General features: G+C 37.9%; 1 protein-coding gene across 2 annotated transcripts in view; it reads right to left on the reverse strand.

The window, feature by feature from the left end:
• Positions 1-24,608, reverse strand: part of CEP70 (centrosomal protein 70) — a 75,850-nt gene that overhangs the window by 18,287 nt on the left and 32,955 nt on the right. For both annotated transcript variants that reach the window (XM_047100043.1, XM_047100042.1), the window contains 4 exons: positions 17,750-17,806; positions 7,237-7,324; positions 7,061-7,149; positions 5,928-6,002 (listed from right to left, as the gene is read on the reverse strand). In XM_047100043.1, coding sequence (XP_046955999.1) covers positions 5,928-6,002; positions 7,061-7,149; positions 7,237-7,324; positions 17,750-17,806 — 309 coding nt within the window. The remainder of the gene's footprint in view (positions 1-5,927; positions 6,003-7,060; positions 7,150-7,236; positions 7,325-17,749; positions 17,807-24,608) is intronic.

A 24,608-nucleotide genomic window follows, 5' to 3' on the forward strand; every position in this document is an offset into this window, starting at 1 on the left:
CTGTGTCTCCCTCTCTCTCTCTGCTCCTTCCCCACTCACACACTGTCTCTCCCTTCTTCAAAAATAAACATTAAAAAAAAAAACTGGGGGCGACTGGGTGGCTCAGTCAGTTGAGCGACCAACTTTGGCTCAGGTCATGATCTCACGGTCTGTGCATTCAAGCCCCACATCATGCTCTGTGCTGAAAGCTCAGAGCCTGGAGCCTGCTTTGGAATCTGTGACTCCCTGTTTCTCTGCCCCTCTCCAGCTCATGCTATGTCTCTCTCTGTCTCTCAAAAAATAAATAAATGTTAAAAAAAATTAAAAAAAATAAATTTTCTTAAAACAGGGCTGACAGAGCAGTTGCCTATATACTAGCAACGCTTTCCCCTTCCTGAAAGCTATAATACTACGGCTATTCTAGCTCCTTGTAACTAAGAAAACTCACATAAATAATGTGATGCCCGTGTTACACTACTAATCATTCTCTTATTTCCCAATTGCATATGAGTTCATTGATGTTTTAGAAACCTATGCTGTAGGAGAGTAGGCTGTACTCAGAAATATGCTAGGATTGTTTTATTGTATCCAAAGCAGTGAGCAGGACCTAAGGGCCACAAAACCCCTAAGAGCAGCAAAAAGATTCTTTACATACTTAGTGGACACTCATTCCATGTTGCTAGAAGCAAGAGCTGTGTTTCTTTGTGGAGTTTGGGAAACCCAGAAAACTGCCCCTCCAGCTTAAAATATGCTGTGCTGTCTCCTGCTTTCTAGAGCCATCTCCGTACAATAGGCTTCTATGTACAGATACTTTATAGCTTTTAACCATATCTGAAGCCTTTCTATGATCTCATGATGGCTCCCATTCTGGAGATGAGGGACCAGTTGAAAAGTGGAATGCCAATTTTGTTTTTATAGCTCCTGCTTACTTAGTCACAAAGATACAAAATACATGTAGAGAGCAATACAAACCTCTCAGAGCTGTATGCTCCCTAAGTCCTTTTCTCTACATTCCTAGGATTTTTTTATATGATTAAGATGAAAAGAGGGTAGGTTTCCTTCAATCTATCAACTCCAATGCTACAACTCTGAAGGTAGCTGTTTGTCTAGGGGAGAAGTCTAGCTCCAGGCCAAAATCCTATGTGTTACCTTTCAGGCCCAAACCACTGACAATTACAAAGGCTTTGTCTGGAAAGCTCTGTGAGAGGAAGTTGCCCTCCCACATCAGACTTGGTGCACAGCCTGGGCACTGCAATCTCTGGAGGGAGTTGCTGTCAAGAACTCAGACCCCAGGACTCCACCCTTCCCTTGTGACCCCTTGGCCAGCCGTGCTCACCAGCATTTCTGCATTACTGCCTCCATCCAGAAGCTCTTTAGTGGGGTGGCCCTGACTGAGGTACTTTTCACTTCTCCTTGTGGGGAGGAGTCCTGACTAATATACTTTTCTCCACTCTGACTCAGTATTTTCCACTCCAAGGCCTTCCCCAGGCCCATGAAACAGCAGGAGTCTTTTGTGCAGGGCTCCTAGGCAGTGATATGTTTCCTCCCATCTGCACAGCATGTCATTCACTGACCCTTGCCTGGTACCTTTCCAATGAGAAGAACAGAACACTAAAAATAGAACATTTTTTGGCTGCTTATACTATTGCAGTAAGTGAATAAAGACTTGGTTGTGCATTTCAGTTTGGTTCACTGTCCTCTGATGACCTTGACATCCATCAGCTCAATACCAGGGTGACAGGATTCTGATTTTGTTTTCTCGTAGCAAAATATAAATACCACTGAAATTAAATGGAATTAGTGTAATACCTTTACTTATCTTGTACTGGCAGACCTACTTGATCACTTCCTAACAACCGAATTTTATAATCAACCTCTTTGTAATATTAACTCAAATAAGAAAAGTCCATGTGTTCCCATGTTAAATAGATTCATTTGCTATTAAAGATTGATTAGCTGAAAGGCAACTACAAATCTAAAGAAAAAAAATTGAATTCTCTCAGGTTCTAAAAGGGGAGAGAGACTTTCCCCTTCTTTTCTTTTAGCATTTTCTTTGGAAAACTTGTAGTTGTAAATCCCTTCTCTCTTTAAGAAGTACGTAAATCTTTTTAACATTTAAATAAGGCTCTTGCCAAGTTTACATCCTAGGAATGTCTTTCATTCTTGGGAGACTTAGAACCAAATCTTAGACATCAGGGAGGAAGGTGCCTTGTCTCCCTGTGTCTGCCTAGGCTCCTGGCTCTAGGTTGTTAACTTTCTGCTTATTAAAAACATGGAAAGCTTTATTTTTCCTTAGGATAAAGACAATTCACATGTATGCAATGGATTGTATATGCATGGCTATATAATAGAGTGAGATTTCTGTCTTTGTAATCTTTTTGGCAGATTGCCTATAATGTACATCACAGTCTAGTTAGATGTTTATTCAGTAATAAAATTGTTCCTTTTTCTACATATGTGGAGAGAATTCACCAGGCTGACAGGATATTTTATTTTTAATTATTTGCCCAACATTTGTAGTTCTTTGAAAAAATATTCTACCTCTGCCACTGCAGAAAATGAAAATTGGAAAAGCTTTACCTTAAAAAAACGTTTTCATCAGGTGTTTTGTTGGTTCCAATTAGGATGATGGCTAAGAGTCAGAATGATTGGGTACAAATCTAATTTCTTTTCAAGTTGTTCCATATACCACCCATGTGATAGGCAAGTTATCTAACATTCCTAATTCCCTGTTTTCATATCTAGATTCTACAGAAGTTCCAAATTAAAAAAATATATATTAACTTTTAAATTACAAATTTAAATTTCTAAAGCATAAATAATTTCTACAAAATCCAACAGAAAAATATAGCAGGGATTGGTTCTAAATCATAATTTTAAAGGCTAATAGTGAAAAGTCAGAGGCTCCTGGGTGGTTCAGTCAAGCATCTGACTCTTGATTTCAGCTCAGGTCATGATCTCACAGTTCATGAGACTGAGCCCCATTTTGGGCTCTGACAGCATGGGGTCTGCTTGAGATTCTCTCTCTCTGCCCCACTTGCATGCTCATGCTCTCTCTCTCAAAATAAATAAACATTAAAAAAATTTTTTTTTAAATAGCGAAAGGTGAGTTTAAAGACGAGAGCTCAAATGAACAACAAAAATATATACACTCAATTCTCATTATTCATGATAGTTATATTCTATAACGTTACCACAAACACCACAAAGATTGAACCACTGCTCCTAGGGTTAATACAGAGTCAGATTCCTGCATGCATCTGGAAACATTTTCCTCAACTGATTAATATATAAGCTTATTTTATATGTGTTAACATTTAAAGATACCTTATTTACTATTGTTGATTCATTAACACCAAACTCATGGCTAACAGTGGTATAACTCACACCTAAGTGAAATTTACTAAGCACGTTTATTTTCTCTGTAAGCCACATGACAGCCTTCTTCCCACTCAGAAGGGACACTAGACAGCACTTCAACACTATGCTTGGTGGCCCATCTTGGGGAAATCACCAACAAAAAGCACAAAAAAAAAAAAAAAAAAAGTGGCACTAGAACAACACAAAGAATGCTTCTGCACAGCTATGAGAGCTGAAACAAGAGGAAAAACCATCACCTGTTCAACAGCTGCAAACGTGTGTTGGGCATGTCCATACATGATCATGAAAGTGCCACAACTATTCATGTGGGGATTAAAGATAAATTTTAGCAGGTTAGGCAAATTCACAAATATGGAATCTGAATAGTGAGAACTGACTACCTATCTCTATGTATACGTAAGTACATGACAGTGTGTTTATATCTTCACTAATATACTTGCCTTTAAGTGAGTAAAATTCCTTTGAAGGGGATCAGGATATGCCACTCCAAAATATGCCACTTTGACATAGGACATGTTTTAAGCCAAAAGAATTTGAGACACGGCAGGTGCCAGAAGGACTCTCTGACCTCCTACTTCTCCCCTGAAGCAGATCATAAGAGCCTTATGTACTAGGTGCCCTCCCTATACCTAGAGGAAAGGACCATCTTCATCTCTGAAGACAGAGGGATTCCAAGAAAGAATCCAAGTTTTCCCCAGTGTACTTGGTTCATGCTCTTTTGTCCTATTATGTTTTCCACAATTTTCCACTTTATCAAACATTAGTTTAAAAAAAAATGCTCAGCTTAAACTGTTTCTTCAGGCCTTCATTTCCTTATGAAGACTTTGATATATTCACTATAACATCTATCGACACCTTCTCCTCTTTTTACCTCCCTATATCCTCCTTTTCCAAGTTGCTTCTCAACCAGTTTCCCTATCTCACTGAGACACTAACAACTAGTTGTTGGCCCAAAACTATTCAAGACTGTAACTGAGGAGTCTTGATTTTTTTCCCCCTCAGCTGCCTATATCCAATCCATCACCAAGTCTTGTTCTACTTCCAATATTCCAAACACTTCTCATTTCCACCACTACTGCTTCCTGTGACCTTGTCACTACCACCTCTTGTCCAAACACACACAACAGCAACTCATACTATTTCACATTCAGTACTTACACTGTATCAAATTGGTTTTATTTTTTTTCATCATCCTTCTCCTTCCAGGTAATCTCCATGAGGGCAGAGACCCTTTCTATTTGACTTACCACTGCAATTCCAGTAACCAGAATACCAAGTACATAGTAGGAAGTACTAAAGGTACCCAAAATATTAAGCAATAGTAGGAAGGGAAAAACATTAATTGAACTATTGGCTGAAGCCTTTCCAAACCTTCCACTTTGCTTTTCTTTTTTTGTTTTCCTTCTGTACTATCTTAATGTAACTACTATGTCAATTCCTAGATGTCCAAAATATTTGCCTTTCTCTGTGGCATGTGTTGCCATAGGAAGGAAGAAACACAGCTGTCACTGAAAACTGAATCAACTTATGTTAATACAATTGATTTAATACATCTAATGCATATATTAACTCACATAGTTTTCAAAATATTTCCCCCCAATGCTCCCCACACTACCTCCTCAAGTTCCATTCCTTTGAATGAAAGAATACACTTAGATAATCTTCAGAAAACACTACTACTATTTGAGGGCCAACTTTTTCAAACTGCTCTGAGGCAGTTTGAAGCTCTGCTCTGCTTTTCAAAGTCAAGAAAAGGGGCGCCTGGGTGGCGCAGTCGGTTAAGCGTCCGACTTCAGCCAGGTCATGATCTCGCGGTCTGTGAGTTCGAGCCCCGCGTCAGGCTCTGGGCTGATGGCTCAGAGCCTGGAGCCTGTTTCAGATTCTGTGTCTCCCTCTCTCTCTGCCCCTCCCCCATTCATGCTCTGTCTCTCTCTGTCCCAAAAATAAATAAACGTTGAAAAAAAAAAAATTCAAAGTCAAGAAAAGTACCATTAAGTGATGGATGTGAATGGCTCACTGCATTCTTCCTACTACTTTTAAAGTATGATGAGTCTATTTATTATTCAGGCCATGACTAGCACCAACAAAAATCGGAGGCTTGTCATCTCTAATTTCAGTGATTCCCTTGCAATTCCTCTATGACTTTCAAAGACAATTTTCTGGTTAAAATCTTTGCCCTTGTTATATCAGGCAAATGCCTTTTTTTATTCTTATTTAGCATAAGTATACAGTCAAATACAACACAGTAGCAACTGTTTTTAAACTGTGGAACCAGAAATATCCTTTTGAGAAAATACACCTTAGTAAGAAAATAACTTTTTTTTTTAAAGTAGGTTCCATGCCCAACCTGGGGCTTCAACTCACAACCCTGGGAACAAGAAACATGCTCTGACAACTGAGTCAGCCAGCCACCACTCAAAAATATCCTTCTCTGCCATTTTCCCCCATCAGTCTGGTAATTTCAAGCTTAGGCCACTATGAGGTAACCATGATGTAAACTTATAGGTAACAAAAATAATAAAATACAAAACCATAATGAATCTGCAACTTTGGTAAAATATAATTACCTGATGTTTTTCTTAAGGGCTTTCTCCAGTTTCTTCACCTGTTGTTTATAAAGTCTTAATTCATGCTGTGTGGGCCTGTAGAAAGTAAGTCACATTGAATGCATTTAATTTAATGAGTAAAACTACAAAGGTATTTAATAAGATACACCATGTTACTTGTCACAAATATGCTTATTAAAATTCTTAAAATATTGCACCGAATTTCTTCTGTGTATTCTCTGTTCAAAACTTTTTACCCATTTTTTATTGTTGTTAATTATTTGTTCTTATAGTGAAATATTTCAAATGTACAGACAAAAAGAGAGAATAGTAAAACAAATAATGGCATACCCACTATTTGGCTTTACCAAAGTTAAATATTAACAGATTTGATTCAAATCCTCTTTTAACTAAAACATTATACATATATTTAAAGTTCCATGTGTGGCCTTTGTGAGGTAACCACTACCCCAAATCCACTGTTCATTATTTCCATGCATGGTTTAAAATTTTTACTGCACAAATTTATATATTATTATGTGGTAGGTTTTTTAAACTTTACCTAAATGGTTTCAACTGTAGGTATCAGTTCCCTCTCCATTTAAGTATAATCTTTATGAGAACAAGTTATTTATTTTGGTCATGACACCAGAGCTTAGGACAGTGTCTAACTTACAAGAAGTATTCAACAAACTCTTGTTAAATTAAAAAAATCCTGACAATGTTCATTTCTTATTATTCACAGTCAACACGCAGAGCATCATCCTCTTGTGGTAACAAGCTACATAGAAATAGGTCTTGTATGCCATTTACATTTTTTAGTTCTCTTCTTTTACAACACAGGGATGAAATGAGATCATAAGACATTCCAAAGTAATTTGGGAATGGGAAACTCGTTTATATCAATCTGAATCTACTCTGTGTTCCTATCCACTTTTATCTTCTTCAGTGTGGGCTCCTATACTCTCACTTCCTTTGCCCACCTATGTGTTCTCGTTCCTTCTGCCATATGAGATATAACTAAAATGAGTGAAAACATGGTTTCCAGGATTAGTTTTAAAGTAAAGGAGCTACAAAGATACATTTAACACCCCAAATTCCAGGATGTATTTACTTTCCAAAAGTTAAGTAAAAATGATTTAAGTTTCTCTCACCTGGTTTCCAAATCTTTTTGGAGATTCAGCTTTTCACTTAGAAGCGCATCAATCTTGGATTTTGATTCCTTGAGTTGATTCTGTAATGACTTCAACACATTTCATAGAAAAATAGTTAACTTTCCAGATTATTTTACTTCATAAAAAAGTACTTATTACTCATGTAGTCTCCATACCATTAGAAGGCCTTTATAAGTCAGTGAGGCATCGAAACTTCTGTAGTCTTTCTCTTCTTCTGACAGACTTTCATCTTCCTTATATACCCTGTGAAAAGACAGATCGTGTGTACTTCTTATGAAAAATCTATCTTCAATAGAAGAAATATAGCTAACAAAAATCAGTAAAGTCTTGATAACCTATATCAATTAAAATTTAAGCCAAATTTCCTACTTGTTCTCAGAGAGAATATTAGAACACACTACCCAGTATTATAGTACATATCTGTTCACTATCACCTTAATTAGAATCTAAAATCCATGTGGACCAGAACTTTGTTTAGTTCACCATTGTATCTCACTGCCTAGAAGAATATGGGGCATAAGAGGTGGTGGAAAAAACACTTTTTGAATGAATAAAAAAACAAAGCATACTGTTTTTTCTTCTACTACTTTTAGGTCACCAAAAAACCTATACAAAAAAAAAATGCAAATGCAGAGTGGACATGGCAACAGATTTATCAGTCGCAATTCAAGTCTTGATACCATTAACCCAGTGCTATTTGAGTACACCAATCTCAGAATCTGTCTTCTGTCAGAGAAGTATCTGTGACATCTACCTCACAGGACTGGTGTTAAAAGTAAAATAAAAAATATGAAAGCACTCATTTCCAGGAATAAGAAGTGAACCTCAAAGTCCCTTGCTTCCATTATCCAAGACCATTTTTAAAAATTTCTATCTAATTGGGAATGCAAGCTGGTGCAGTCACTCTGGAAAACAGTGTGGAAGTTCCTCAAAAAACTAAAAATAGAACTACCCTATGACCCAACAACTGCACTACTAGGCATTTATCCAAGGGATACAGGTGTGCTGTTTTGAAGGGACACATGCACCCCCATTAAACATGCACTATCAACAACAGCCAAAATATGGAAAGAGCCCAAATGTCCATCGATGGATGACTGGATAAAGAAGATGTGGTATATATATATATACAATGGAGTATTACTCGACAATCAAAAAGAATGAAATCTTGCCATTTGCAACTACGTGGATGGAACTGGAGGGGATTATGCTAAGTGAAATTAGTCAGAGAAAGACAAAAATCATGACTTCACTCACATGAGGACTTTAAGAGACAAAACAGATGAACATAAAGGAAAGGAAACAAAAATAATATGAAAACAGGGAGGGGGACAAAGCATAACAGACTCATAAATGTGGAGAACAAAAAGAGGGTTACTGGACGGCGTGTGGGAGGGAGGATGTGTTAAATGGGTAAAGGGCATTAAGGAATCTACTCCTGAAATCATCGTTGCATTATATGCTAACTAATTTGGATGTAAATTTTTAATAAGTTAGGGGGGAGGGACACCTGGGTGGCTCAGTCGGTTAAGCGTCCGACTTCGGCTCAGGTCACAATCTCATGGTCCCTGAGTTCGAGCCCCGCATCAGGCTCTGTGCTGACAGCTCAGAGCCTGGAGCCTGTTTCAGATTCTGTGTCTCCCTCTCTCTCTGTTCATACTCTGTGTCTGTCTCAAAAATAAACGTTAAAAAAAAAAAAAAGTGAGAACAACCCAAATGCCCATCACCTGATGATAAATAAAATACGATGCATCCATGCAATGAAATATTCAGCAATAAGGAATGAAATAACTGATACATGCTGTAACATGATAAATCTTTAAATCATTTTGTTAAATGAAGGAAGTCAGTCATAAAAGACAACATAGTATGTTCCATTTACATGTAATGTTCAGAATATGAAAATCTATAGAGACAAAAAGTAGATTAGCAGTTATCAAGGGCTTTGGGAAAAATTGGGAGTGACTGCTAGTGGTCAGAAGGTTTCTTCTGGAGTTAATAAAATGCTCTAAAATTTAGATTGTGATGAGGGTTGACAAATGTGAATATAGTAGGATATGTACTGTGAATACTAAGATGCTGTACTGTGAAAATATGAAAAACCTTTGAATTTTACAATTTAAATGAGTAAATTTTATGATGTATGATAATGGTGTATATCTCAATAAAATTTTAAATAAAAAAATAAAATAAAATTTCTATCTAATGAGAAAGATGGAATTAAACAAGGGGGCTTCTCCTAACTACTAAATCACTATAGAACCATTTTCCCTGGGGTAGTTTTTCAAATGTCTCTGACATCCCAAAAGAAAATCTGAGCCTAGTATATTTTATTCCTATGCTACCTTCTTTGGCTCTTTAATTGTAACCACCAAGTTAGGGAAATACTAACAAATAACTAGCAATTTAGGTCATGTAATCTATACTGAATTACTAACACTGGGCAAAGAAAAGTAAAGTTATATAGCTGAACACCTATCATTTTAAAATGTACTTTTCCTCTTTTTCAGAGATTATAGTGTATTTACAGTTTTCTAAGACTTCCAACTGGTTAACTTTTTTTTTTTAATGTTTATTTTTGAGACAGAGAGAGACAGAGCATGAACAGGGGAGGGTTAGAGAGAGAGGGAGACACAGAATCTGCAGCAGGCTCCAGGCTCCAAGCTGTCAGCACAGAGCCCGATGCGGGGCTCGAACTCACGGACAGTGAGATCATGACCTGAGCCGAAGTCGGACGCTTAACCAACTGAGCCACCCATGCACCCCCCAGCTGGTTAACTCTTACATTTACATTTCTGCTGCCTTGATCGTCGCTTCAAGTTTGCTCGTGTATGGAGACAGAAAGTAACAGTCCATAGTATTCAGAAACTCCCTTCAAAGTCCCTCTGGAAGTCTTTGCACACCTGTGCCCTGAACTAGAGCCCCCACACAGTGTGTCATAGGTGTACTGTGCAGAAGGAGTATAGATGTGGTGAGATACTCATCCCCTTCAGGCCTCAGGACAACCGGGTAAGGCTTGGGGTGGTCAGAGTTCTTGAGCCAGGCGCTTCTGACTGCAGCTCTGGGTGTACCCCAGTGTGGTATCCCAACAGCAACTGCTGTCTCTCATAATGAGAAAAACTCTGAGCAACACTGCCCTTAATACACAGGTGTTAAGCAGGGGCTTTTGCCTCTGCAAGAGGCCCTGCCCCACCTGTCTTCTCCCCTTGGTCTTACTCCCCTAGCTCTATAGGTACCTACCTCCTTCCCCTGTGCTTCCTGTTTAGCCCATGTAGGCCTCCAAATTGTAGTCTCTCTTCCCTCTTTTTCTCCCCTCTGTTCTTTCATCTTCTTTTCTTCAGTAATAACATACTTGTCAAGTATACCCTTCTTTTACAATACTCCTGCTCCTTCAGGTGATAATAATACCCTATTTATAGATACCAAATCCACCTTGAAGTTGCTACAACCTCACTAGCAAGTGAGTACTCACTCTAAGAAAGACTGTTGTTTTTTAATTTTAGAGAGAGAGAGAGTCTGAGTGGGGGAGAGAGGCAGAGGAAAAGAGTCTTTTTTTTTTTTTTTGAGAGAGAGAGAAAGAGAGAGATAGGGTATAAGTGAGAGACAGACAGGGAGACGGAAGAGGGAAGTAAGAGGAGGAGGGGGGAGAGAGAAAGAAAGAGACAGACAAGGAGAGAGGGAGAGAGAGGGAGAGGGAGAGAGGGAGAGAGTCAGGGCTCACCCGGGGCTGGTGTTCACCTGAAGCAGGGCTTGAACTCAACAACTGTGAGATCATGACCTGAGCTGAACTCAGATGCTTAATAACTCAGCCATCCAGGCACCCAGAAAGGAGACTATTGGAGTTCATGAAGTCAATGAACCCTGAAAAACCCTCTTCTCTGGAGACTCATCACTGCCAAGTTTAAATGACTTCTAATTTTTTCATCTATAAGAAGATTGTTTATAATGTAGCTCCTATTTTCTTCCTTTCTCCTTCTCCCTTAATGAGAGACATTCCAATCCAAATATCTGGCCTGAGCAACGTTTGTATAGGCCAAACTATCTCACTTCAGCTAGGCCTGTGATGACAGGATTGCTAAGTGAAAAAGTAATTCCTTTCCCCCAAGCTTCTCATTCCTCAACCCTGCATTTTTACTGAAAATTCATGACAACCAAATTCAACACTCCTCCCCACAATGGCCTCAATCCTTTTATCATTTTTAGTCAGACAACCCCAGTTTGCACAACTTCAGAGGCAACTTCTTATACCATATTCCACGTGGCAGATTTCAAATGATAGCTATGCTAAATCTTCTCTACTCTTACTAAAGATCCCAAACTCTATCATCTATCCAGTCAGCAGTCAGCAAATGGCTGCCCGTGGGGTACATGCAGGCTGTGGATTTTCGAATTAAAGGTTTACATAACACAGCCATGCCAATTCATTTGCATATAATTTGCAGCTGGCTTTGTGCTACAACAGCAGAGTTGAATAGCTGTGAAACACTATACAGCCCAAAATGCCTATATTATTTACTATCTGGCGCATTACAGAAAAGTTTGCAAATGCCTGAATCTAGATTATAATTTACTAAAGACAGGGGCGCCCGGGTGGCTCAGTCGTTTAAGCGTCCGACTTTGGCTCAGGTCATGATCTCACAGTTCGTGAGTTTGAGCCCCACGTCGCGCTCTGTGCTGACAGCTCAGAGCCTGGAGCCTGCTTCCAATTCTGTGTCTCCCTCTCTCTCTGCCCCATCCCCACTCATGCTCTGTCTCTGTCTTAAAAAATAATAATAAAAATTAAAAAAACATTTTAAAAAAGAATTTACTAAAGACATAGCTCAAGGGTTGGAAGCGATATTCCGTTTGGACAATATTTTGTTTTTATTTGGACAGTGTTTTATTTGGACAATGTTTTTGTATTTTTTTATGAGTGGTTGATACATAATGTGTCACAATGATAGTGATTCAACTTCCATGTTCTCTTTCCTCACAAGTGTACCTACCATCCGTCAACATAGCTTTTACAGTACCACTGACTACATTTCCTATGCTTTCCCTATTTTTCACATGACTTATTCATTCCACTACTGGAAGCGTTTATCTCCCACTCCTTCACCCATTCTGGCCACCCGTCCATTCCCCTTCCCTCTGGCAACCATCAGTTTGTACTCTGTGGACATATAATATTTTTTTAAGTCATTGAGTTAATTGTGAATATAAAAAAATCTTATTTATGGGGCGCCTGAGTGGCTCAGTCGGTTAAGCATCCGACTTCGGCTCGGGTCATGATCTTATGGTCCATGGATTCGAGCCCTGTACCAGGCTCTGTATTGACAGTTCAGAGCCTAGAGCCTGGAGCCTGTTTCGGATTCTGTGTCTCCCTCTCTCTCTGCCCCTTCCCCACTCACACTCTCTCTCAGGCACGCAAAAATAAACATTAAAAAAATTTTTTTTTAATTTTTTTTTTTAACGTTTATTCATTTTTGAGACAGAGAGAGACAGAGCATGAACGGGGTAGGGTCAGAGAGAGGGACACACAGAATCTGAAACAGGCTCCGGGCTCTGAGCTGTCAGCACAGAGCCCGACGCGGGGCTCGAACTCACGGACCGCAAGATCATGACCTGAGCCGAAGTCGGCCGCTTAACCGACTGAGCCACCCAGGCACCCCTAAAAATTTTTTTAAATAAAATCTTAATTATAAATATAACCTTGTGATTTTTCTCAAAACACTTCTAGGCAAATCTAGCCACACTGAGCTCACATTCTTAAAAGTTATCAAATGGCTAGAGTATGTAGTAATGGCCCCCTTTAGAAAGATGGTACTTAGCTGTCCAATTTGCCACAGTCCTCACCTAACCTGCTTCCCTCAATTTCATTATTTTCTTGATTGCGTAAGCTTAAGTTTGCAACCTCTCAAGCCATTAAAATCTTCACCTTCCTTCCCTTTACTCTTACATACTATGACTGTACATTTTAGTGTCAAGTTGGCTAGGCCTTGGTGCCCAGCTGTTTAGTCCAACACCAGTCTAGATAATGCTGTGAGGTATTTTTAGATGTGATGAACATTTATAAATCAACAGACTTTAAGTAAAGGAGAACCGCTGATAATGTGGGAGGGCCTCATGCAATTAAATGCCTTAAGAACAAAGACTGAGACCCACAAGAAGGAATTCTTTCCTGAATCTGCAGCCTGCAGGCCTGCCTCAAAAGCACATGAACCAATTCCTTTAGTTATTATTTTTAAATTTAATTCCAAGTTAGCACACTATAATAATGATTTCAGGAATAGAATTTAGTGATTCACCACTTACATACAGTATCTAGTGCTCATCCCTTAACAAGGGCCCTCCTTAACACCAATCACCCATGTAGCCCATCCCCCACCCAACACCTTACCAGCAACCCTGTTTGTTCTATTTAAGAGTCTCTTATGGTTTGTCTCTCTCTCCATTTTTATCTTATTTTTGCTTCCCTTCCCCTATGTTCATCTGTTTCTTAAATTCCACATAAGTGAAATCATATATTTTTCTTTCTCTGAGTGACTTATTTTTGCCTAGCATAATACATTCTAGTTCCATCCATATTGTTGCAAATGGCAAGATTTCATTCTTTTTCATCACTGAGTAATATTCCAGAGAGAGAAAGAGTGTGTGTGTGTGTGTGTGTGTGTACACAACACATCTTTATCCATTCATCAGTTGATGGACATCTGGGCTCTTTCCATGTTTTGGCTACTGTCGATAATGCTGCTATAAATATAAACATTGGGTGCACATGCCCCTTTGAATAGACAGTTTTGTATCCTTTGGATAAATACCTAGTAGTCCAATTGCTGGGTTGTAGGGTAGTTATTTTTTTAATTTTTTGAGGAACCTCCATACTGTTTTCCAGAATGGCATTCCCACCAGCAGTGCAAAAAGGTTCCTCTTTCTCCACATCCTGGTCGACATCTGCCGTTGCCCGAGTTGTTAATTTTACCCATTCTGATAAGTGTGAGGTGGTATCTCATTGTGGTTTTGATTTTTATTTCCCTGATGAGTGATATTGAGCATCTTTTCATGTGTCTCTTAGCCATTTGGATGTCTTCTTTGGAAAAGTATCTATTTCTTCACTGGATTATTTGGTTTTTGGGTGTTGAGTTTGGTAGATTTCTATAGATTTTTGATACTAACCCTTTATCCAATATGTCATTTGCAAATATCTTCTCCCATTCCATCGGTTACCTTTTAGTTTTGCTGATGGTTTCCTTTGCTGTGCAGAAGGTTTTTATCTTGAAGAGATGCCAATATTTCACTTTTGCTTTTGTTTCCCTTGCCTCTGGAGACATGTCAAGTAAGAAGTTGTTGCGGGCCGAGGTCAAAGTGGTTGTTGCCTACCTGTTTTCTCTAAAATTTTGATGGCTTCCTGTCTTACAGTTAGGTTTTTCATCCATTTTAAGTTTATTTTTGTGTATGGTGTAAGCGGTCCAGGTTCATTCTATGTCGCTGTCCAGCTTTCCCAACACATTTGCTAAAGAGTCTTTTTTCTATTGCATGTATTTTTTTAATGTTTATTTATTTTTGAGAGAGAGACAGAGTGTGAGCAGGGGAGGGGCAGAGAGAGAGGGAGTCAGAGAATCTGAAGCAGGCTCCAGGCTCTGAGCTGTCTGCACCAAGCCCAACATGGGGCTCAAACCATTAACTGTGAGATCATGACCTAAGCCAAAGTCAGACACTTAACCAAGTGAGTCACCCAGGCACCCCTCTATTGGATTTTCTTTTCTGCTTTGTCAAAAATTAGTTGGCCATATGTTTGTGGGTCCATTCCCAGGTTCTTTATTCTGTTCTATTGATCTATGTGTCTGTTTTTGTACCAGTACCATACTGTCTTGATGATTACAGCTTTGTAATACAGCTTGAGGTCTGGAATTGTGATGTCTTCAGCTTTGGTTTTCTTCATCAACATTACTTTGGCTATTCAGGGTCTTTTGTGGTTCCACACAAATTTTAGGATTGTTTGTTCTAGCTCTGTGAAGAATGCTGGTGCTACTTTGATAGAGATTGCACTGAATGTGTAGATTGCTTTGGGCAGTCTCGACATTATAATAATATTTGTTCTTCCTATCCAGGAGCATGGAATGTTTTTCCATTTCTCTGTGTATTCTTCAGTAGCTTTCGTAAGCTTTCTATAGTATTCAGTATATAGATTTTTCACCTCTTTGGTTAGGTTTATTCCTAGGCATTTTATGGTTTTGGTGCAACTGTAAATGGGATCAGTTCCTTGATTTCTCTTTCTGCTGCTTCATTATTGGTGTACAGAAATGCAACCATTTTCTGTACATTGATTTTATATCCTGAAACTTTGCTGAATTCATGGATCAGTTCTAGCAGTTTTTTTGTGGAGCCTTTTGGGTTTTCCACATAGAGTATCATGTGGTCTGCAAAGAGTGAAAGTTTGATGTCCTTCTTGCCGATTTGGATGCCTTTTCTTTTGTCTGATTGGTGAGGCTAGGACTTCCAACATTATGTTAAATAACAGTGGTGAGAGTGGACATACCTGTGGTGTTCCTGACCTCAGGGGGAAAGCTCTAAGGTTTTCCCCACTGAGGATGATATTACCTGTGGGTCTTTTGTATATGGGTTCATGATCCAAGATGGGTCACATGAACCAATTCCTTTAAAATAAATCTTTCTATTTACATCAGTATATATCCTATTGGTTCTATTTCTCTTGAGAACCCTGAATAAACCTGAAAACCCAGTGTTTCTGTATTAAAGGAAAAAGTATCTTCCTTCTTTCCAAGGCAAATGATGCCTTCTCATTCATTTTTAGGTTACTTGGGACTGTATGTGAAAGACTACTCTCTATAGGTTACTACAAATCCCTTGAACTCCAGCCAAATTGGCTTAATCACAGTGACATTAAAAAAAAAAAAAAAAAGCCTACACTCTTATACCTATGCACTTTTGCCCATAGCATCCAAGCAGTCTAAAATGACTACCTTTTTTTGCCTTTCTGCTTTCCCAAATTTTACTTTTAAGCTCAAATACAACCCTCCTCTGCTTTGTAAAGACTTCCCTAGTCACTCTATCCAAAACTATATTGTTCTTGTTTTAAATTCCTTCATTACTGTCTGTTTTACTTTAGTGATTACTTTATTATTACATTATATGTATTAGTGTTTTTTAATCTCTTATTATTTTTAATTATTAATGTGTTTACATTTTATCTCCCTTACTAGATTGTAAAATCTTACAAGGTAAGAACCATATCCAAATCATCCCATCTCTGTAGAATCTAACACCATCTAAAAGACACACTCTCACTTGGAAATAGGGAAGTCTCTGAAGTTACTTGATATAATGCTACTTTCTGAAAAGAATGAAACTAGGAATTGCTCTATCATTAGTTGTTCTTGTCTTTCCTTCCTTCTTTTTTCTCTCCATCCTGTCCCCCCCCCCCCCGCTTTTATTTTTTTACACTGCCCAAGGTGCTAGAAGGAATCAGCAACCAGCACAGCTCTGCCATTGGTCCTGAAGTGTTTCTGGAGTCATTATTCTCGGGGCAAGAATATAAGAATGGAGTAGATAATTTATCTGCATGTTTTTTAAAGTATATCAAGTACCTAAAACAATATGGCACAAGGTAGGTGCTCAAATATTTGTTAAAAGAATTATTCCATCTATGAACAATGAAACAAGGGCCTTAGATAACCCTCAGTTATTTTACGTTAGTCGAAGACCATTATCTTTATCTTTACCCTTATTTTTTTTTTTTAAAACATCCCTCATGTCTTTTTTTTTTTTTTTAATTTTTTTTAACGTTTATTTATTTTTGAGACAGAGACAGAGCATGAACGGGGGAGGGGCAGAGAGCGAGGGAGACACAGAATCTGAAACAGGCTCCAGGCTCTGAGCTGTCAGCACAGAGCCCGACGCGGGGCTCGAACTCACGGACCGTGAGATCATGACCTGAGCCGAAGTCAGACGCTTAGCCGACCAAGCCACCCAGGCGCCCTACCCTTATTTTTTAAATCAGAGCTGATAAGTGTGTTTTACTCTCTATGTTTGATTTTTCACTATGACATTTTACCTTTATCTCCTTTAAGTCTGTATACTAATTAGTTTGGACTTTGTTAGGCAGCTAGTCAAATCTTATGTACCCTGTGGATACACTCAGTAAGTGTCCAGTGGCTAGATGACATAGAACAAATACTTCAACAAACTAAATACTGTTTCTTCTGTGACCAATATTTTGGTGGCTGTTAAATACACATATCTTAAAATAAATGCAATAAATTTTAACATAAAAAGTCAAATGCAGTCTTCAAGATCTTTATAAAAAAAGGAAATCATAGTTATATTAGGAAGATTTCCAAAATATATTTAAAATTTCATGAGATTATAAAAAATTTTGGTGTGATTCATGACTAGGTAATAACTTTAAACACTGTAATACGGGGCACCTGCGTGGTTCAGTTGGTTGAGAGACCAACTTTGACTCAGGTTATAGTCCCATGGTTCATTGATTTGAGCCCCACGTTGGGCTCTGTGCTGACAGCTTAGAGCCCGGAGCCTGCTTCAGATTCTGTGTGTCCCTCTTTCTCTGTCCCTCCCATTTGTGCTTTGTTTCTCTCTCTCTCCAAAATAAATAAACATTAGAAAAAAATTTTTAATAAAAAAACTGTAATACATGATTAGTCTTACCTTTGTTTATGAAGTTTTCTAATTTTAGATTCATAATAATCAATTAGGCAAAGCAACCTAGAAAACAGAAGATAGACTTAATTTTCAAAATTTGGTATTGGAGCATTTACTACTATTGTCTCTATATAAGTTCAAATTACAATGATAAATGTACCAGCAAGTTTGTTTAAAAATGTGATTTTTTTACCCGAAGCATTATATTAAGCCATATATTTTATATTAATTTCAAAGTATAGGTTTTAAAATAACCACAAACTTCATATCTCAACATATTAAATGAGTATTTTCCTTGTCCCAGCAGTTCTACCTTTAGCAACTGCTCCCACAGAAATATTTGCTTAAGCTTGGAACTCAAAATGAACAAAGCTATCCAATGCACCATTATTTACAAAAGTAAAAACCCAGAAATAATCTAACTGTTCTTCAATAAGGAAAAGTTAAATAATGACACATCTGCTCTATAGAAAACAATGAAGCACAGAAGAAATGATGTAAATTTGTATGTCCTAATAAAAATTGATAAGGAACAAAAGTAACGTTGCATAGCCAAATGTAGAGTATTACTCTATTTGTTTTAAAAAGAAATAATTTTAAGTGACATTGTCTTTATCTTGAATAAGAACTCTGTGGGTTGTTGTTGTTTTTTTTTTTTTTTTTTTTTGAGAGTACATATCGGGGAGGGGCACTGGGAGAGGGAGAGAGAGAATCCCAAGCAGGCACAGCATAGAACCTGATTCAGGGCTTGATCTCATGACCTGAGCTGAAATTAAGAGTCAGTTGCTTAACCAACTGAGCTACCCAGGTGCCCAACTCTATGGGTTCTTAAGTGGGGGATAATACCATAACCTAGGGGATGGTTCTAGTTGTCACACTAACTAGTTGGGGAGAGGGAAGGATCTTAAAAGTTCATCAATGGGGGCGCCTGGGTGGCGCAGTCGGTTAAGCGTCCGACTTCAGCCAGGTCACGATCTGCAGTCCGTGAGTTCGAGCCCCGCGTCAGGCTCTGGGCTGATGGCTCAGAGCCTGGAGCCTGTTTCCGATTCTGTGTCTCCCTCTCTCTCTGCCCCTCCCCCGTTCATGCTCTCTCTCTCTGTCCCCAAAAAAATAAATAAACGTTGGAAAAAATAAAATAAAAAAAAAAAACATTCGGTGATTTAAAAAAAAAAAAAAAGTTCATCAATGAACTGACAGCCCTACTACACAATGAACCAACCTCTGCAAAATGTCAATGGCACTCCTGTTGTTAAACCCTAGGAAGGACACAAACTAAAGTATTACAAGTGATTATCTCTGGAATGTGGGAATTAGGAGGGGTAAGCAGATACATAGTATTTTACACACTTTTATACGGTTTGAATTTTTATAAACGTGCTGCATTTGTAATTTTTAAAAACCCTTAAAAAAATAACACTTTTCACATTCTTTTTTTTTTTTAATTTTTTTTTTAATGTTTATTTATTTTTGAGACAGAGAGAGACAGAGCATGAACGGGGGAGGGTCAGAGAGAGGGAGACACAGAATCTGAAACAGGCTCCAGGCACTGAGCTGTCAGCACAGAGCCCGACGCGGGGCTCGAACTCACAGACCGCGAGATCATGACCTGTGCTGAAGTCGGGCGCTTAACCGACTGAGCCACCCAGGAGCCCCACATTATTCTTTTTAAAGCAAGAATTCATACTTTTTTTCCATCTGAAGAAAATTACTCATCTCTTTTTTTCAGAGCTTATTCAACCAATTGTGCTTTTACTATACAACTTTCTGGGTTATTCTTGCTCTTCAATCTTTTTCCGTCTCAACACATACCAGCTTTCCTATTACCCTGCAAAAATGCTTTAATTTCTTTTATATCCTTCACAAACCCCCTCACCCCCTACTTCTCCCTTATGCCACCACTCCATCCCTCTTTTTCTTCATAGGAAAGTTCACTCATTCTGATTGTTACCAGATACCTTCAATAAACTTTTCAGGAAGACTTACTGTGTGTCAAACTGAGAATTCTGAGCAAGACAGTGAGAAGGCAAACACATAAAATGATTAGGCAGCATATAACACTTCTTATCACCTCTCTTTCCTGAAATACCTTTTTTTTCCTTAGTTACCCTGACCCCCAAAGCTAACTCCTCTTTTCCCTCTTCTTTCTTCCTCTATCTGATATCTGGAAGGTCTCTGGAGTTCGGCCCTTCTAATTGTAGGCCAAGTATCTCTACATGGCTGATGGAAGGTACCTAAGCACATGTCCATACATGAATTCATCATCTTCCATCCCTCTTCCCCAAACCTAGCTTGAAATTGGGCTATTTTTGAATCCTCTCCTTCTTTCAGTATCTGCGGACAGTTAGTCTGGACAATTTCTGTCCATCTTTGCCATAGTTCTCCTTTCTTTTGGCTCTAATGCAGGCCTTTGCAATCTCCAACCTAGACTACTACAGCTGATTAGTAACTTGTCTTTTTGTCTCTGGGTTTAATTTCTTTGATCAGAAATCCTGAGGGGGGGGTGAGGGGGGTGGTTCCTGCTATATAGTAAGCAGAACCCAAACTCTTCAGCCTGGAGTTTGAGTTCTTCACAAAGTTCCAGCACACCCTTCCATATTGTCTCTTAAGACACTTACCATCATCATTTTGTGCACTCTATGCTCCAGACCTCTTGGACTACTTGCTATTTTCAAATATATTCCATTTTCCTGCCACCATGCTTCTCTAACTAAAATACCTTTCCTTCATCTCTACCTATTAAAATTCTATAGCTCCTAATAATCAAGTTTATAAGTTACCTCCTTCATGAAGCCTTTTTGGTCATCCCCATCTTCCTCAAAGGAAACTAATCTCTTCTTCTATCATGCCCACTTAGTATCCTATTTGCCCCACCATTACAGCACAGACCACAATCTGCCTTCTATTTTCTATGTATGTTTCTACCTACCCAGCTAGATTATCAAGTCCATAGTGGCAGGAAACATGTTTTTACTCATCTGTGTATGTTCTATATTGTTTTGCCCAATGCCTTTGTAACTTTTAAAAACAGCCATAGTGGTTCCAACTCATGTATTACTAATAGGGTTAATTCACAATTTTTTAAGCTCTGTATCTCAAACTGAAAATTAGCTTTATTAAAAATCCAATAGAGAATTTTCAGGTCATCAAATTCACACCTGAATTAGCTTGACTTCGGATGGCACATAAATTCTCCCAATACTTCTCTTTCTCTTGCCCTCTTACTCAAATTGGCTGGTTTCTGTTCTTGTCTTCATTCCCCTTCCTCCTTCATTCCTCTCTTATATGCCTCTTTCTCCCACTATAATCATCTCCCTTTCCTTCTTTTAGTTCTTCCTTACCCCTATTTTTCTTTCTTACCCCTATTTTTCTTTCTTTGCTTCTCTCTTTTTTAAATTTATTCACACCTAGGAGAGCCTTGGTGGCTCAGTCGGTTGAGCATCTGACTCTTGATTTTGGCTCAGGTTGTGATCCCAGGGTCATAGGACTGAGCCCCACATTGGGCACCATGAGCCTGCTTAAGATATTCTCTCTCTCTCTCTCTCTCTCTCCCCCTTGCTTTCTCTCCCATTCATGCTCTCTCTCTAAAATTAAATAAGTAAAATAAAATAAAATAAAATAAAATAAAATAAAATAAAATAAAATAAAATAAAATAAAATATTGGGGTGCCTTGTTTGCTCAGTTGTTAAGCATCCAACTCTTGATTTTGGCTCAGGTTGTGATCTCATAGTTCATGACATCAGGTCCTCCATCTGGCTCCATGCTGACAGCAAAGAGTCTGCTTGGCAGTCTCTCTCTCCCTCTTTCTCTGCCCCTTCCCCATTCATGTGCGTGCGCTCTCTCTCTCTCAAAAGAAATAAACTTAAAGAAAAAAAAAAAAAAGTAGGGCATCTGGGTGGCTCAGTCAGTTAAGTGTCAGACTTGGGCTCAGGTCATGATCTCACGGTCCATGGGTTCAAACCCCACATCGGGCTCTCTGCTGACAGCTCAGAGCCTGAAGCCTGCTATGGATATTCTGTGATTTTCTCTCTCTCTGTCCTCCTCTGCACTCTCTCGCAAAAATAAACATTAAAGGGGTGCCTGGGTGGCTCAGTCAGTTGAGCGTCCGACTTCGGCTCAGGTCATGATCTCACAGCTCATGAGTTCGAGCCCCGGGTCTGAGGCTGACAGCTCAGAACCTGGAGGCTGCTTTGGATTCTGTGTCTCCCACTCTCTCTGCCCCTAACCCACTCGCATTCTGTCTCTGTCTCTCTAAAAAAGAAATAAACATTCAAAAAAAAAATTTTTAAACAAACATTAAAAACTTTTTTAAGTTATAAAATAAAATTTATTTACACCTATCTCTATATATTTATGGTATCTTAATTTTAATTTTTAAATTTTTGTCCTTTTTATTCCTTCAAAAGGATGAAAATTATATATATGTATTAGCTCTTAAATAATTATCAAAATAATCTAGTCTTAACTCATTTTTAATTTATATGAGAACTTATTTTTATAGTAAAAGAGAAATATAATTCTATTATGTAAATACATAAGACTAGTTAAAATTTAATTCATTTATCCTATTAAATGAAAAAAAAAACATGGTGCTACCTTTCATACAAAAAGATGAAATATGGGGGTGTCTGGGTGGCTCAGCTGGTTAAGCGTTCAACTCTATTTTCGCTCAGTCATGATCTCACAGTTCATGAAATCGAGCCCCACATCAGGCTCCACGCTGACAGCATGGAGCCTGCTTAGGATTCTCTATCCCTCTTTCTCTCTGCCCCTCCCCTGCTTGCACTCTCTCACTTTAAAAAATAAACTTTAAAAAGGTAGGGAAAAATGAACATAATAATGATACTGCTTGTATTTGCTAAAAATAACACTAAACATTTAAAATTACCCATAGGGGAAGTAAGGAATAGGGTCAAGGGGACAGAAATGAAAACACAACTTTCTGAATACGAATAATTAGTTTTGACTTTGGAATCATATTGATGTCTTACATATTCAAAAGTAAATCAAATATAAAAAAGCAATCCCTAAAAATTGAAAACAAATTTAAATAAACCTAACTGTATATTAATCTGGTGACACACACACAAAGAAATATTTCAAGGTATTTTACAACACTGTATTTGACTGCATCCTAGTAGAATACATTACTGGTGTCTAAGATAATTGCAAAGAAATTTAAATTTCATAAGTAGGCTTATTGTTAGCAGTAATTCTGGTATTATTTTGAAACCATTTTCATATATTACACAATAAAGCAAATGAATAAGTATTATATTATTGTTAGGAAAAAGGATTTCTAGCATAAAAGAAAGTTACAAATGTAGAATCAGACTTTCAATCCTGTAATGTTAATTTTAGATAGAAAAAAAATTAATGATTTGTTTTCTCCCCAGAAATATATATATAATTCCCTGCACTCTTCACTAAAAAGTCCTAAAATCAGTGACAACATAATAAACATTATAAGCATGACAAGCAACCCCAACATCCAGACTGTGGTCTCTAAAAACCATTCCTAACTAAAAGAAATGTCTAATTAATTAATTTTAATTTTAATTTAGTCAATTCTAAATGTTTAATGTTAGCTTTAACAAATATCTGAGTCCACTTCACAAAAGCGCTCTGAGGCAAAAAAAAAAAAATTAATTAAATAATAATAATGATAATAATAATAATAAAGCACAGAATGTGCCTTCTGCCTAAAAGTAAGAAATTTAACAAAGATTAATGCGGTTGGGTTGAAAGGATATAATACCAGCAGGAAAAAGTTCCCACTGGCTGAAGACAGAATAATTTTATTATTAAAATACTTGAGTTAACAACTTTAGAAAGAAGAGAGATAGCCACAAACAAAAAATCTTACTGCTTATCACTGGAAATCATAACAGCATCAACTTCTTACGCTAAAAAGTGAGAATTAAGGGGCGCCTGGGTGGCTCAGCTCGTTGGGCATCTACCTCTTGATTCTAGCTCAGGTTATGAAGATCTCACATTTTGTGAGTTCAAGCCTCTGCTTGGGACTCTGTCTCCCTCTCTGCCCCTCCTCTGCTAGCTTTCTCTCTCTCAAAATAAATAAACTCTAAAAAATTTTTTTTAAAAAGAAAAAGTAGGAAGTAAAATGAAAAAACTGAACATTAATTCTATCTTCCCTGTAACAAACCACATAAGGCAACTAAACAGCCCCTAGTCAATAGGAAAGATTCTTTTTTTATGAAAGAATTAAACAACAACAACAACAACAACAACAGAATTGAAAAATCACCATTTTGCAAAATCATCAATTGGGTGAAACCATTAGATGAAGAGATGATGGGGAATTTTATAGTGGAAAGATTATATTATTATTTAACCCCAACAATCTAGTATCCCTAAGAGTAAGTCAACAAGACAGTATGTGCCTAATATGTTACAATTAGAAGCAATACCACCTATGGAAGTATTTTGCCAAAAATATTTTTTCTTTTTTTTTAAAGTTTATTTATTTATTTTGAGAGAGAGTGAGTTTATTTATTTTGCAAGACAGAGAATCCCAAGCAGACTCTGTGCTGTCAGGGCAGAGCCTAACATGGGGCTCCATCTCACAACTGTGAGATCACAGCCTGAATAAAAACAAAGAGTTGGATGCTTATATGACTGAGCCACCCAGGCACCCCTGCCAAAAATATTTGTATCTAAATTTAGCCCTAAATTCCAGTTTAGAGGAAATACAGGAGACAGAAGAGTAAGTTCAATGACATAATAAGAAAGCAAATCTAGCATAAACCAGTTTCCAAAACAAATGACCAGTTTCTTCAACAAGTCAATGACATTTTGGGGGGAAAATAAGCAGGGAACAAAAGGAGGAAGACTCCTCTAGTTTATAAG

This window comes from Lynx rufus, unplaced genomic scaffold (genome assembly GCF_022079265.1).
Source record: "Lynx rufus isolate CCGP_SWC_20201006 ecotype Redwood Valley unplaced genomic scaffold, mLynRuf1.p SCAF_5, whole genome shotgun sequence".
In the NCBI taxonomy this organism is placed as follows: Eukaryota; Metazoa; Chordata; class Mammalia; order Carnivora; family Felidae; genus Lynx; species Lynx rufus.